General features: G+C 39.6%; 1 protein-coding gene across 2 annotated transcripts; it reads left to right on the top strand.

The window, feature by feature from the left end:
* On the top strand, window positions 1-13,861 carry LOC109093112 (protein GOLM2-like). Of its 2 annotated transcripts, XM_042727660.1 has the most exons (10): window positions 1-1,399; window positions 7,704-7,758; window positions 8,027-8,129; window positions 8,274-8,364; window positions 8,460-8,601; window positions 8,695-8,778; window positions 8,916-9,230; window positions 9,812-9,940; window positions 11,222-11,389; window positions 13,236-13,861. In XM_042727660.1, exons 1-10 carry the CDS (start codon window positions 1,073-1,075, stop codon window positions 13,310-13,312), a joined length of 1,491 nt encoding a protein of 496 aa, XP_042583594.1. In that variant the 5' UTR covers window positions 1-1,072; the 3' UTR covers window positions 13,313-13,861. The 2 variants fall into 2 exon arrangements, with proteins under 2 accessions (XP_042583594.1, XP_018962394.1); XM_019106849.2 differs by lacking the exon at window positions 11,222-11,389 and having other exon boundaries at window positions 7-1,399.
* Window positions 13,862-14,197: the final 336 nt, after the last annotated feature.

A 14,197-nucleotide genomic window follows, 5' to 3' on the forward strand; every position in this document is an offset into this window, starting at 1 on the left:
GTCTGAAGTGTCCGGTTGTATTCACGGATTGGTTGTTGTAGCTGTCAATCACGTTCCTCTGTACACCTTACACGCTGGACGACATTTTTCTGGCTTTTATCGAGACGTCCAACCTGGCAGTTAGATATATGACAAGATAAGGGCACGATTTCGAAATATGATCTTTTGCTGACGCGTTTACTTAAGCGCGTACCTACAAATACACTGTGTCTGCGCACGCATCCTTCAGGACCGAGAACAGAAGAGGAAGGCTGGAGCTGAGTTACAGTATAAGCGAACTCTAAAGCTAGCGGTGTTTGAATAGTCTAACTTAGCCTGCATGGAACTGCGTTCAGAGAAGCGTTAAACGCATTGTTTCGGTTCGTCTATACTGTGCTGTTTTATATCAGGTGCAGGATACTGTAAAGCTGGCCTTGCTGGCGGTGTCAGATGTAACGCTAACGGTCTAATAGCCTATTAGTGCATTGTTGCTAATAGTAATATATTTGTTTACATGCTCAATTTCGAGTTGGCTTTGTGTGTTAAGAAGAAATCGGTGTCGCGTTGTTGAACTGAAGATTACCCGCGGCTGTTGCTCCACGCATGCTACTTTAGCGAGGTTATAGCTAACATAGCCTACAGCCGAGCCGTGCATTCAGAAGTGTATTTATCACACGAACATGACGGCAGAGATGACCGTAACCGAATAAAAATGCGTTATTAAGTGCTGTAGGATCAGGCGGAGGACGGAAAGCTCATGGCTGTGCGTCGTTAGCTCGCTTCAGCTCTCACAGGCCACGTCGCCCGTGTGTGTTGATGTGTTTGATCTACTGACAGTGGCGTTGCATGAATGCAAACAAGGAAAAGCTTGAAGTTGCCAACTGTGCGGAAGGGATCCGGAGGAACCGTCGAAGTAGTTGTGTCACCAACTTCAGGACACTTCAAGGTTGCTGTAAGCCGATTTGGGGAGAACAGAAATCTTTCAAGATAGATAACTTAGCAGAGCAGTGGCATCATCAGTAGTTTCTTGTTGTTACGTGCGGCGCTCACACAAAGCCAGAGCTCGTAATCTGTGCGCCTCTTCGATTACGCGATGATCGGCTTCGGCGCGAATCGACGTGGGGGTCGCCTCCCGTCCTTCATCCTGATTTTTTTATTGGTGATTATCGTCATTCTGTCGTTTAACTACTGGAGCGTGTCCACTAAGCACGGGCGGCTGCTGGACGATCTGGCCGAGATGCAGACGCAGGTGAAGCGCACGGACGCGGCGCGCTCGCGCCTGGAGAAGAGAAACTCCGAGCTGATGATGCAGGTGGACACTCACCGGAAACAGATCGACCAGAAGGACGGAGACTACAGCGTGCTGGAGAGCAAACTGCAGGCCAGGGATGCGCTGGTCAAAGCCTGCACCGATGAGAAGGTGGGTGAGGGAGAAGGAACACGAGGGTTTCCTTTATAAACACATACACATCACTACTGTGCTGAAGTGAAGTGAACACGCATAATAGATTTACCTTCTGTCTGTGTTTCCAGCCACTGTCATGCCTTACATCCTTGCAAGTGGTTGTTTTCCTTGGGTTCTTCTGACAGAACTGATCAGGGGTTTTCAAAACGTTACAGGCCTCTCAGCCAACATGGTACCTTCAGTATGAAAGGCTAGATTTTCTTAGTAACACTTAAATTACTTAAATTGACAACTTTCATTATCATCACATTTTATCATAGTGAAAGACCCATTTGTCATCCAGACCAATAAACTGGCTGGTATTTGGCCATTTTAAAGGTTTTTGGCATCTTTTTCAAGTCCAGTTAACCAATGGATAATGCCCTTTTTTCACATATTTTTGTGAATTGAATAAATATTGCATAAACATATTTGTTCAGGAAATGCACAGAGTGTTGACCATTAGTTGAGAATGTCATTATGCTGAGCTGACCATTGGCCACTGTTATATAATTCTTCGCAGAGTTGCAGATCTTATGCAAATATGTGAGAATTTTATATGTTTATCTTCAATATGGAAAGATGGTTAGAATAATGACTCCAGGTGGCATTATATAAAACAATGACTAACCATGGCTGCAGTTTCCAATATTATTCTAAGCCTATGTTGATCGTAGAACCAATTGTCTTCAATGGAGCTACGATCAATTTAGGATTACGGTGCTTTTGGGAAACACAGCCCAAGGCAGTCTCTCTATTATGATCAGTGCACATCCTGTATATCTGTTTGTTTAGCCCTTTGGTCATTTGGAGAAGGTTTAATTATTATTGGTGTTGCTAAGTTAATGCAAACAAAGTTGTGTAGGCGATTGTCTCGTCTAATAATGCCTTGTTTCAGGAAACATTCAGTTTTTACAGAAATATAGTATATATGTTTCATTGACCAGTTTTTTTTTTTCTTTTTTTTTTCTTTCATACAGAGTGCATTCAAAAGCGGATTACATACTTTCTCTAAAGAAGCAGGCAGTTTGCTGTTATTAACTGTTCCCTTTGTGCCTGTTCCACTAGTTGTGCCTGCAGATAAGGCAGTTTTCCTTTTGTGTGACATGTTCAGTCAGCAGGTTGCGTGACAGACGGCAGCACTGACTTTTGCTGTGCTGCTTTACTTTCAGTGAAACCGGAATATATACAGGCTTCCCATGAAAATTCTGTCCACAAAATATATATAACATGTGAAAATATGTGTTCACCTTTAAGTTGTTTGTGTTAAGATGCTCTTTTTAAGTAAAGAATGAGTGTCTTGATATACTGTATATCCCCGCACCAGTACCACATCAGTACACTAAAAATGTGAACTGACAGGACAGAGATCATCCTGCCATGCTGCTCTTTATGGATTCAAGCCGTGGGCTTCCCTGTGATTGTGTGACACAGCAGAGATCTCATGGTCAGGGCCCATCTGTGTGCCCAGGGCTGTGAAAGCCCCCCCCATGCTCCTTCATGTCTCCAGGTCTTCCTACACTGCCCTCTGTCTCTCACTTTATTCTTGATATTATATCAACATAATTGTTGGGAGTGTGTTGTTACTAAGGCTAGAAAGCAGTCATTATTGCTTATTTTGTTAATAACAGTTAGGAGGAATATGTATTTGAAAGTAATTTAAATGGCATTCATTCTATTTATTGTTCTATAGCACTCCTGTTTCTTCTCCATTGTCATTTTCAACCTGTGGTTTACAGTAATTGGATCAATTGCCTTGGTTATTGTGAGAAGAGGGTGATGTGGAAGATGTCACTTTTGCAGAAGCTCGATTTAGAGACTCATTTCTGTCTAGGTTTTGTCTACCTGGAAAGGGGACTGGGGTATATGAGCATTGATATTCCATGTGCATTTGGATGCCCTGTACTTTTATAGATTGATGCTGTGCTGCAGCAAATGTTTGGTCAAATTGCTCGCTCAGGCCCCTTTACAGATTATTACCCTTTCACATTCATTGCCTATAGCAGTACTTGTAAAATGTGTTCTTGTTTTAGGAGGCACCCTGAAGCTTTGCAACCCTGTATAGTCTGAATTAACTGAAAATGTTGATTTATAGCATGCGTCCCGATGTATTTTGCTATATGTTAGCTATTTTTCTTTAGGTTTTTTTTTTTAAAGTTCCCAGTCACACTTTAGTTTAGGGAACAATTCTCACTAATAACCTCAAACTAATTATATATATTTCATATGCGCGCTGTTCTGATGCGGTTTTCCAGTGTGTACACCTGAAGCGCACGCACACTAAAAGCCTGTCAAATTGCGCCTAATTACTGAACTAAGTTATGTATCGGATCTGATTGTGCTAATACTGTCAAAAACACAAGGTTTACCTATTGCTAAACACAGTTGCTTATGTCTAAAGTGAAAGTAAACAGTTGAGAGAAAAACAGATGCATGCCTGTATATTAGATGTGTGCTGCTCTTAAAGGGACCGTACTAAACATGCAGCCGACTGTCATTAAAGGGATAGTTCACCCAACAGTAATAATTCTTTAATTATTTACTCGCATGTTGTCCTTAACCTGTATTAATTTCTTTCTTGTGCTAAACACAAAATAAGATATTTTGAGGAACCAAACAGTAGCTGGTCCCCATTGAATTTAATATAATATTCAACAGAAAAAGAAACTCATTCAGGTTTAAAACAACCTGAGAGTGAGTAAATTATGGTATAAAAAGAAAACAGTGACGGAATTGACAGACAGATGACAGAATTTTCATTTATGGGTGAACTATTCTTTTAATGTTAATAAAACAACAAAACTCAAATAGAAAAATCACTCACTGCTCTTGACTGAAGAACTTTAATACAGTTGCTTTCATTAGAACCAATGTGCAATTGATGTATATAGCGTTTCACTTTTTATATTTGTTAATTCAATACTGCTAAATAAACCTACTGTACCTGAAAAATAAAGCACTGTTTGTGTTCGTATAGTTTTAACAGTAATATGTATATTTGTTCTGATTTTTTTAATAACAAAGATAAAAATCTTTGTCATTATTTTATCTTTGCTCATTTTGGACTAAATATCTGCCATTCTTTTTTTTATTTTATACTTTGTTACCTTTAAACGCTTTGTTTTTAAAAAAGGGAAATTAGTTTGGCTGTACTACTCAGACAACTTGCAAAATAGTAAAATCAACATGACAAAGAATCAAGATAAAACTGTGAATTGTGATATTTCTAAAAAAAACTTGATATGATATTTTTGCCATATCGCCCACCAGGGCTGCATGATAAAACGAAATTAAATCAAAATTAGACAGCAGCTGCGATTGTCATGCATATTGTTCAGTGAAGCACAGTTTTGTGATCAGTAGTAAATCTTCAGAGGGAGAGAGAAAGATTCAAAATTTATGTTCATTAGAAACATACACAATTTACAAGTAAGTGAATTGTCTTGATAAAGCTTCTAGATCTTCAGTACCTGTCAGTAGCAGTACTACACATTTTGATGGACTGAAGTTACATTGCTCCTTAACTGATCAGGGCAACACTTATGCTTACATCACAAATTTTATGCCTTTTCATGGTGTCATTTTCTATCTTGTCCATGTGTCATGGGTTTAGGAACAGGATCTGGTCCCTATTGGGAATGCCATCCTGTTTCCTGTCCTGTAAACCAAAGGTGGAGACCATATGCACACATAGACACACCTATTCACTCATCCTTTCCTGTTCACTTTTGCTTTGTGGTCTGTCCAAGGAGAAAGTTAACTATTTGCATTGCCATTATTCTCAATGGCAGTTGCTCAGATGATGTGTGCAAACTTAAGAGCACGCAGCCTGTATAGCTGGGCCATTGAAGCAGAAGGCAGCATGTCAAGGGCTCTCCAGATAAACTGAGCACTGGTGAAATATAATATAGTAATTCATATGTAGTTTGGGAATAAAACTGGTCTGAAATATTGACTGTAGTGAATGGTTGTCAATGAAGAAACATGGGTTTCTTTCTGGACAGTACCAACCCTATTATGAAAGATTATCGCCTTTGGATCTTCAGGTTGTTTATGGTGGGAAAAAAAGATCAGCCATATTCTTTTTGAATTATTAATCATTCTAATAAATGTTTTATGATATAGGAAATAGAATGCAGCGGTGAAGCATAGGTCCCTTTGCATATAATTGATATCTCAGTAATGAATTTGTTTCTGAAGCTTGTGGGCTACTGGAGCTGACTTGCAAATCTTAGCAGAACTGAACCAACCCAGTTTTGAGGTTACAGATATTTCTGTTCTCATACATTTTGTTGTCAGCTTGCAACTGTGTAATTAACTATTGTGGCACCATTTATTTATAAAATATTGTTAAATTATTGATTTATACTCTTTATTAAAATATCGTAATACAATATTACCATAGTATGATATTTTTTTACCTATGGATAAAAATAGATGTAAAAATAAGATGGTTATAGAAAATGTACAACCTGATGGGTCAAAGTGATGGAATGATGAATATTTGTATTGCAACCAGCAACCAATGGTAATTGGATGGTATGCTGATCAATTTGTCAGTGTGGTTAAGTGTTGACTTTAAAAAGGAGAGTAAATGCGAAGTAAACATGAAATCAAAAAATTGGCCCTGTCTCTCCCTTCCAAGTACTTGGCTCCATCTTGGTATGTAACAGCCACTTCATATTGACTTTAGTTTTATTTAAGGTCCTAATTGTTATGGATGAAGATCAGTTCTTCAAGTCTATGGATTTGTAAGTGGTTGTTGCCCTGAGCCAAATGTTGTAAAAGAGTGGAAGTGGTTTGAGTGATGCAGTGAGCTTCTGTTACTCCCTCACCTGCTGATGAGAAGGGTGCTGAGCTCGGCTGTTTTCTCCACAGAGTGACATTAATGTTTTGATTACTGACCCTTCTCCTGTGTGTGATTCCTCCGTTAATTCCTCCATCTTTAAATCTGTTGGAATCAGCAGTAGAAGTGTGGTACTAGTGTATGGGTCAGTGTAAGGTCGGGCTTTTAGCTTCCAGTTGGTAGATGGCAGTCCAGCAGCTGTCACTGAGATGAACGGGAATGCAAACAGTTTTCTCCAGGTATTATATACCTCTTTGGCTCCATTGTGCCTGAGAGTAACTGCAAGCCTCTGCTTCCTCTTAGTGACGTGACATACAGCCAGGTATGGTGACCCATACTCAGAATTTGTGCTCTGCATTTAACCCATCCAAAGTGCACACACACAGCAGTGAACACACACACACACACACACCATGAACACACACCCGGAGCAGTGGGCAGCCATTTATGCTGCGGCGCCCGGGGAGCAGTTGGGGGTTCGGTGCCTTGCTCAAGGGCACTTCAGTCGTGGTATTGCTGGCCCGAGACTCAAAAAGGTGTCAAAAGAGTAATAGATGGAGGCTTGGGTTTGGAAAACAAACACACTGGAGGATCTATTTAAGCTGGCTCACTCACTTTCTTTTTTTTTTTTTTACAAATTGATATTGATTAGATGAAGCATCAGTACAAATCTACAGGATGAGCATGCTTAGACACTGAGCTGACCCAGTGTTAGCAGTGTTAGTGGGTTCTGCATACACACTGTGCAGTAGACTGCTACTTTGCTGTATTTCCTTCTGCTGTTCTGCCGGTAGCAGTAGCTCAAGGCTTATTGGGCCCCTGTAATCACACATTGCTCAGTCCTTATGTTCGCTGCCCTTGCAGCTTAATTTGCCTTTCTGACTTTCATCTTGTCTAGTGCTTTGAGCCAGGGCTCTGCTCTCAGCAAACTCAAGCTCTGACTGTGTCCACGTCCCCCTCAGTGAATTTGTCATCTTGATCACACTTCCCTCTGAGCTTCCCCCTCTCAATCCTATCGCAAAATCACAGCCGCCTCTCTTACAGCAGTAAAGCTCTGGAGATTGAATTCTCTTACTGCGGATCATTGAAAAGGAATTGGACAACAATACTTTTTTTTACTTACAAAAGAGCCGATGCTGAAGGGTGTGTGGTACTGTAGGCAGCTTCACACAGTTTGTCATGGGTCCAAAATGTCCAGGGGATGGTTTGATTTATAAATACAGGAACTAATAATAAAAAAAATGTATAAAAAAGTAATTAGTAAAGAAGGAAGAAAAAGAAAGTTTGGTGTTCTCTCTCTCTGTTTTCAACATTGATATTATAATAACATTATAGAAGACTGGAGTATTATATACAAATATAATATAATACAAATATAATGTTTTTATAATATTGCATTCCTGTTTTCACTTTTTTTTTCTTCATGCTTTCCAGAATAAGCTGCAAAATGATGTCAGCGCCCAGATGTCAGAGATTCACAGACTGAAAGGTAAGAAGTGCTCACTAGAGGGTGCTACTTCCCAGTTTTGCCTCTGTGTTAGTGCAATAGGGTTGTGGTGGGGTATGCAAGTGATGTACACCACTATTTTTGTACATTTTCTCATACAGTCTTGCTTATTTCTATTCCACACTGATGTAAACAAATCATGGTATCCAGTTGGCTGATATTTTTCATATTGTGGTGTTTTAGACTGCTGATATAATTGAGCATGTAGTGATGTTTGTTTAAATGTGTGTATGTGTGTACACATTTACAGAGCAGGTAAAGGAGTTGAGACAGGAGGTCATTCGACAGGAAGACCAACTGAGGGAAGTGCGGAAAAACAGCACCAATTTGGAAAAGAAGCTAGAATATGAAAGGTGAGTACAAACACTGGTGGACCCCCACCCAGAAAAAGGGGTCTTGTTTTTTATGCCCTTCCATTCCTACATATGGGATTTGTTAAAATGTTAGACTAGTTGATCATGAAAATATAAATCTATAATATAATATGTGCATTGCAGCTTGCAGTGTGGCCGACAAATAGCTGAGCTGAAGGCAGAATATGAAGAAAGCAAGAAAAGAGTAGAAGAAGAGGCAGCAAAACTCAGACTGGTGGGATATGAATGACTTGTATACAGTCAGTTTAAACTACAACTTTGCTCCACTAACCCTCTGTATTTTACATAAAACAAAAAACTAAATTGCAGAGTTTATTAGAGAATCGAAAAGTGGACACAGGAGGTCGGCAGGTGGAGGTGGATCTTGATCATTCCATCAAAAGAAAAGAGGAGGACACTGCAGAGCGCCACACAGTGCCTGCACGGCGAAATGATGGCCCACTTCTTAAAGGTAGAAGGAAAAGCCTCAATGAGCAGATGCATAAACATTTTGTTTGAAAATAAATCTCATTATTTTGCTTTTTTTCCTATCTCATACACTTAGATGATATGGGTAAACCTGGTAGCGATGCTGGAATGCCTGGCATTGAGGACAGTGAAGTAGGCAAGATAGAAGATGCACAGTTTGGTGAGTATCACAAAGTAAAAGATTTAAATGAACTACAGAATAGTCATCTCGCTGATGAGTGACAGAGAAAAAACTCTGAAGCCTGCTGAAAAGAAAAAAAGTTACTTCATTCAGATTCACATTTCATGTTTCTCCAGCCCTAAAGAAGCCAGCCATCACGCCGCAGAAGCACATGGAGCCCGCAGAAGCTGCGGCATTGCTGAAGGAGGAGAGGGGAGGGTTCGGAGCTGGAGCTGGAGCTGGCGCCAGACCAGGGGATGATTTGGCCCGCGGGGAACCGCTGGACCGACCAGACATGCCCCATGATGAAAACCTGCATTTTGGGAACAACGACATACCTTTACAGCAACAGCTTCCAAAGCCGGTGGTGGACAAACCCATGCTGTTAGACAAAGATAATAAGGCAGCCATAAAGGCAGATGAGTTTGGGGAGCAGCACAGACAGCTGGGAGGTGAGAGGTCATGTTTTATCTGTGCTTATATTGCTTATACTAACACCTTTCAATTGTTGGTTGTCTTCAAAATGTAATGCAGGACTCGGACATATACTCACACACATAGCTACTATGAAGGCAGAAAGAACTCCATTATTGCATGACACAACAAGGCAGAGCTGTATGAAAATGACCCATATTTATTTATTTTTTTTGCATTAATTTTCTCCATTTCTGGATGGTATTACCAAAAGCTTTTTCTAAAACTGTTTACTCACCTTCAGACAATGGAAATATAGTTATGTTCATGTCATTTGTTTACTCAGAAAGCCATGTAGTAGCGCTTCTGTTCTTTCATTATAACGTAATTCTTTCATTATTGTCTCTTTTTCTCTTTGCTGGTGAGAAACTGTCTTGTTTTCATTTTTCTTGTTTTCTACGTGACCCTGTCATTAATAGAAGTTTACATTTTTAGTTTTACCGTTTTTTTGTTTTTTTCCAAATGGGAATAATGGAGATTTAGAATCACACCATTAAGTGACATCCCTCTACATATAATATTTTAATATCCAGTGCTGTGTCTGTCCTTGTTTCACTAGCTGAGGGTTTAAAGGCAGAGGGAGTTGGACTTCCTCCTCCTCCTAAACCAGCTCAGGTCCTTCCCAAACACATTGACCAGCACAATGGCAGAGATCCTGCGCCTGCTGACCTTCCACGTCACCGTCAGAGTGAGTATTACATTGTACAAAGGTGGGAATAGGTGCAGTTTCTAAGGATAGCAAGACAAAGCTTCAGCTATCCACTTGTTAAGTCGTGACATCAAATACTGTTTCTGGGTCCAAGCCTCTACTCCGTTTCAAATGAGAATACTATCTCAATCCAATTTATGAGCACCATTCATTTATGGTGCACCTTTAAGCAAAATTTTCTCCTTTTTTAAATTTTTTTTATTACAGTGGTACACTACAGTCTCCAGACTCGCAGTGTACCAGACACCAGTATTTTAACGACTCAGAAAAGATGAATCACTGTCTGGCCAGTTGAGATTTTGATATGGAGATAAAGGGTAAAATCAGGATTTTTGGTTGTACTACAGCACAGCATTAGTGGACCCAGAAGCTGTGACGTGACTTTACACTTAACCGAATACTGATATTCAAATATTCTCTTATATGGGGATTTCCATAAAGGTTCCGTAAAGTTCATGTCTATAGGCTTGCTCATCTTAAAAGAATAGCTCACACATAAATTGTCATTCAAAACCTTATTTTATGCTCTATGTGGAACACAAAATGAGATGTTTAGCAGAATGTTCAAGCTGCTTTTGAATTACCAATCACACAAGTGGATGGTTATTCTCACTCTCAAGTTTTTGTTTCCACTTAAAGAAAAATAAATATGGTTTAAAAGTGACATGAGGCAGAGCAAATGATTTTCATTTTTGGGTGAACCATTCTTTTAAGACTCTCTCTGGGATTTGATGCAACAGAAGCTGGCTCCATTCAAGGCAGTCTTAAATCAGTTCCTCTGAGGTGGCAGATGAATGTGTGTGTGTATATGAAGCACAGGCAGAGCATATGTGTGTGAAATACAGATTGTAAAGCTGAATTCTAGATTGGGTTCTCTGCTGATTACTGCACTGCCTGACTTTAATCCGTCTGCTAAACTCCTCCACGCCACAATGTACCCCATCCCACCCAGCCCCCCTTTCTTTTGTGTGAACTCCTCTACCACCAGCTCCATTCCTCAGTTGTCCTCAGGTGATTTTATTTCCTTTGGGCCTAAATTATGGCATAAGCAATTACTTTCCATGTAGTCTCACTGTCCTTTCTTAGCTCTTTATTCTAGTGAATGTGCTTCTGATCTGTTTGCCTTTCTGTGCTTTCTTTTACTATACCCATAATGTCCTTCCCATAATTCCCCATCTTTTACTACTTTGAAATTTTGCTCCGTCTTTTTTTTTTCTCTCTCTCTCTCTTTCCTGATGGGGCCCTTCTCTGCCTCTGCAGGCCGTTTCTTTGATGAAAATGAGTCCCCTGTAGATCCGCAACACGGCAATAAGCTGGCGGACTATAACGGGGATGATGGCAACGTGGGTGAGTATGAGGCGGACAAGCAGGCCGAGCTGGCCTACAATGAGGAAGAGGATGGTGATGGTGGGGAGGAAGATGTCCAAGGTGAGCCAGGGGGATTGTGACTGCTTTGCTATTCCGTCTCCTCTCCCCGTCCCTTGTGCTGTTGCTGTGCTGTTAAATGAAACTGCTGGTTCAGTCATCATGGGCTCGCAGCATACTGAAGTACTGTCAGCCCGTTAGGCCTAATGCTTGAAAGGCTTGTTGAAGGTTCAATCAAGGAGGAAGCCCTCACCTCAGTGTGCTGAGAGCGTGTGTGAATGAGTGAGAAAATTATGAATGTGAGCTCTTTAACCTTATTGGGCCATGTGGTTATGAGACTGAACCTTCTCTCCCAGCATGCCTTATTCCAGTCATTCTCTTTACTAATCAGCGTGCTTGTGTGTAGGGCTGGGCGATATATCTAACGATATGATCATGCGCATCTAGTCAGTAAATCTGGTTCCTTGATTACCGCTAAATCGCCATCACCTGCTTTCAAATGGAGCGGCATTTAATAGACAGAGCCGTAGTTCACTGACAAGCTACGCAATATCGCGTTGATTATCGAAGGCGATTCATCTGGGATAATTAACGCGATATTGCGTAGCTTGTCAGTGATCTACGGCTCTGTCTATTAAATGCCGCTCCATTTGAAAGCAGGTGATGGCGATTTAGCGGTAATCAAGGAACCAGATTTACTGACTAGATGCGCATAATCATATTGTTAGATATATCGCCCAGCCCTACTTGTGTGTAGAGTTACTGTGTTTTCGGTGCATGTGACACCTGTGCCATCAACGCCACAACACCTGTGTTAGATCTTTTTCACTAGGGTTTTGATATTTTAAACGAGTTGTTTTGAAGTCACTGCTGTTTAGCCTTGTAGCCATTTTTTGCATCTGTATCACTTAACACTTGTGACAGTTGTAAACTCTATGTCTCTTAGGCCATGTTCACAATGCAAAGTCTAAAGAGTGACAACTGCATGTAAGTGCAAGAATGAATCCTGTACTTTGCTGTTCCGTGTGTGCACACCATGGGTAATATTAGGGCTGCATGATATTTCCAAATAACTACAGTAGTATATTTGCAATAACTCAAACAATTTGGTAATTTTAAGTTTTCTGGTTGATTATAATTATATATCACCATGTTGAGAGTTGGTAGTATTTACATTTGGATTGTTTTAATATTAAATTACATTCTAAGATTTGACATTACTTTTTATTCAGTGTTGCAGTAAAACACTGCTGCTCACTTTCAGAAGTTGTTGTGAAACGTGTGTTGGTTATATTATTTTTATTTTTATTTTTTTATATAAGTTAAATTGATTTTACACATCTTAAGACCATTAACGTGTACTGCACATCGCATTAAGTTAGCACATATATTGCATGTTTTCAATATTGTGCAGCCCTAGATGATATAGTAATAACCATAGAAACATTTTGGCAGCTGTAAACAAAAAAACATAGATAGTGACAGTTTTACTTGCCATTTTTGACAAATTACCATCTGAAAATTGTTAGTAAACAAAAAGGACAGGCTGTGACAACGACATTTATATAAAATATGCATACTGTGTATGGAATCAACTCTTTTTAGAAACTACAAACACTGCCTCTTCTAGCTGAGTAATTCCTGAATTCTGTATACATACAGAATTATAATTTATGTTAGGCTGTAAAATCGATTAATTTAAACCCAATGATTTTACAGCCCTAACTTGCGTGATTCAGACAATGTGGTTGTCACTCCCAAAACTTTGCAGTGTGTATGTGGCCTTAGTAGCTTACTTGTGTATAGGCATATTTTTCTTCAACCATGAAAGTTACGCTAGTTAGTTTGTCAGCCATTGTTGTCATTATTATCACTGAATTGTAATTATCCCTGTTGTTGTATCTTTCAGACGATGAAGATCGGGAGGCTCCAGGTGAAAGGGCTGTGGATTATGGAAAGCGACATCAAGCCATTGACGTCCTGTAGTTCAACCTCTCAAAAATCCTGTACATTGAGCTTTGGATGCTTCTGACAGTAAAGTAGCCAAGTCAGGACAAGAAACTTTGGATTTCACCTGCAATTTTGGTATCATGATTGGAGACATTCAAACTATTTGATTGTCTTCAGAGAGGAAGGAGTTTCAGCGGTTACGGCTGTGAAATCAGTGACTGCGGATGAATTTAAATAAACTTAAATACGACAGTGATTTCATGATCTGCCGCAAATGTTTGCTTGCACATGACCTAATTGGAGAGTATTGTTTTCATGTTTTTTTTATTTTTTTTTGCCCCCATCTATAACAGATCTATCAGAATTGGGATTTGGAACTAATATATTGTACAAATGTTTTTTTTTTTTTTTTTTTTTTTTTTGCATAATAAAATATCTTCTCCAGGGACTGGAGGACACTACTGTGAATAGATAATACGGAAGTAATATTTCTCTGTTAGATTAACATAGTGGAACATATTGATACTACTGGTGAAAAGGACCTACATCACCAGGTTTCCTTTTTTTTTTTTTTTTTTAGAATTGCTGAAAAGCATAATCTCCCTTTATCTTTTTGGACAACTGTTGATAAATTAAAGTGTAAACTATGGGAAGATGCAATTAAGTTGCTGTTCAACTTTTTAACCTCTCTCTGGCACATGATGACACCAATTGGCCAGAGGGTTTTTTTGTTTGTTTGTTTTTTAACTACTATTTCTAATTTTGAAGGAGCACTCAGAAGTGCACATGGAGTCTTGTAGTGACATTGTTGCATGCAAAAGGCAGCATTTGTAATTCAGCCAGTAGATCATCAAGAAAATGGAAAAAAGCAATACTCTGTGCCACAGACTAAACTCATCACAGCTGTTGGCCTGCTTCCTT

Source organism: Cyprinus carpio, chromosome B7 (assembly GCF_018340385.1).
Source record: "Cyprinus carpio isolate SPL01 chromosome B7, ASM1834038v1, whole genome shotgun sequence".
NCBI classification, from domain to species: Eukaryota; Metazoa; Chordata; class Actinopteri; order Cypriniformes; family Cyprinidae; genus Cyprinus; species Cyprinus carpio.

Excerpts from the sequence above, each read along its gene's own strand:
- LOC109093112 (XM_042727660.1), top strand. The coding sequence starts at position 1,073 with ATGATCGGCTTCGGCGCGAATCGACGTGGGGGTCGCCTCCCGTCCTTC. Across the intron at positions 9,231-9,811 it reads GCAGCACAGACAGCTGGGAG|CTGAGGGTTTAAAGGCAGAG; the intron begins GTGAGAGGTCAT and ends TTGTTTCACTAG. Across the intron at positions 11,390-13,235 it reads TGGGGAGGAAGATGTCCAAG|ACGATGAAGATCGGGAGGCT; the intron begins GTGAGCCAGGGG and ends TGTATCTTTCAG.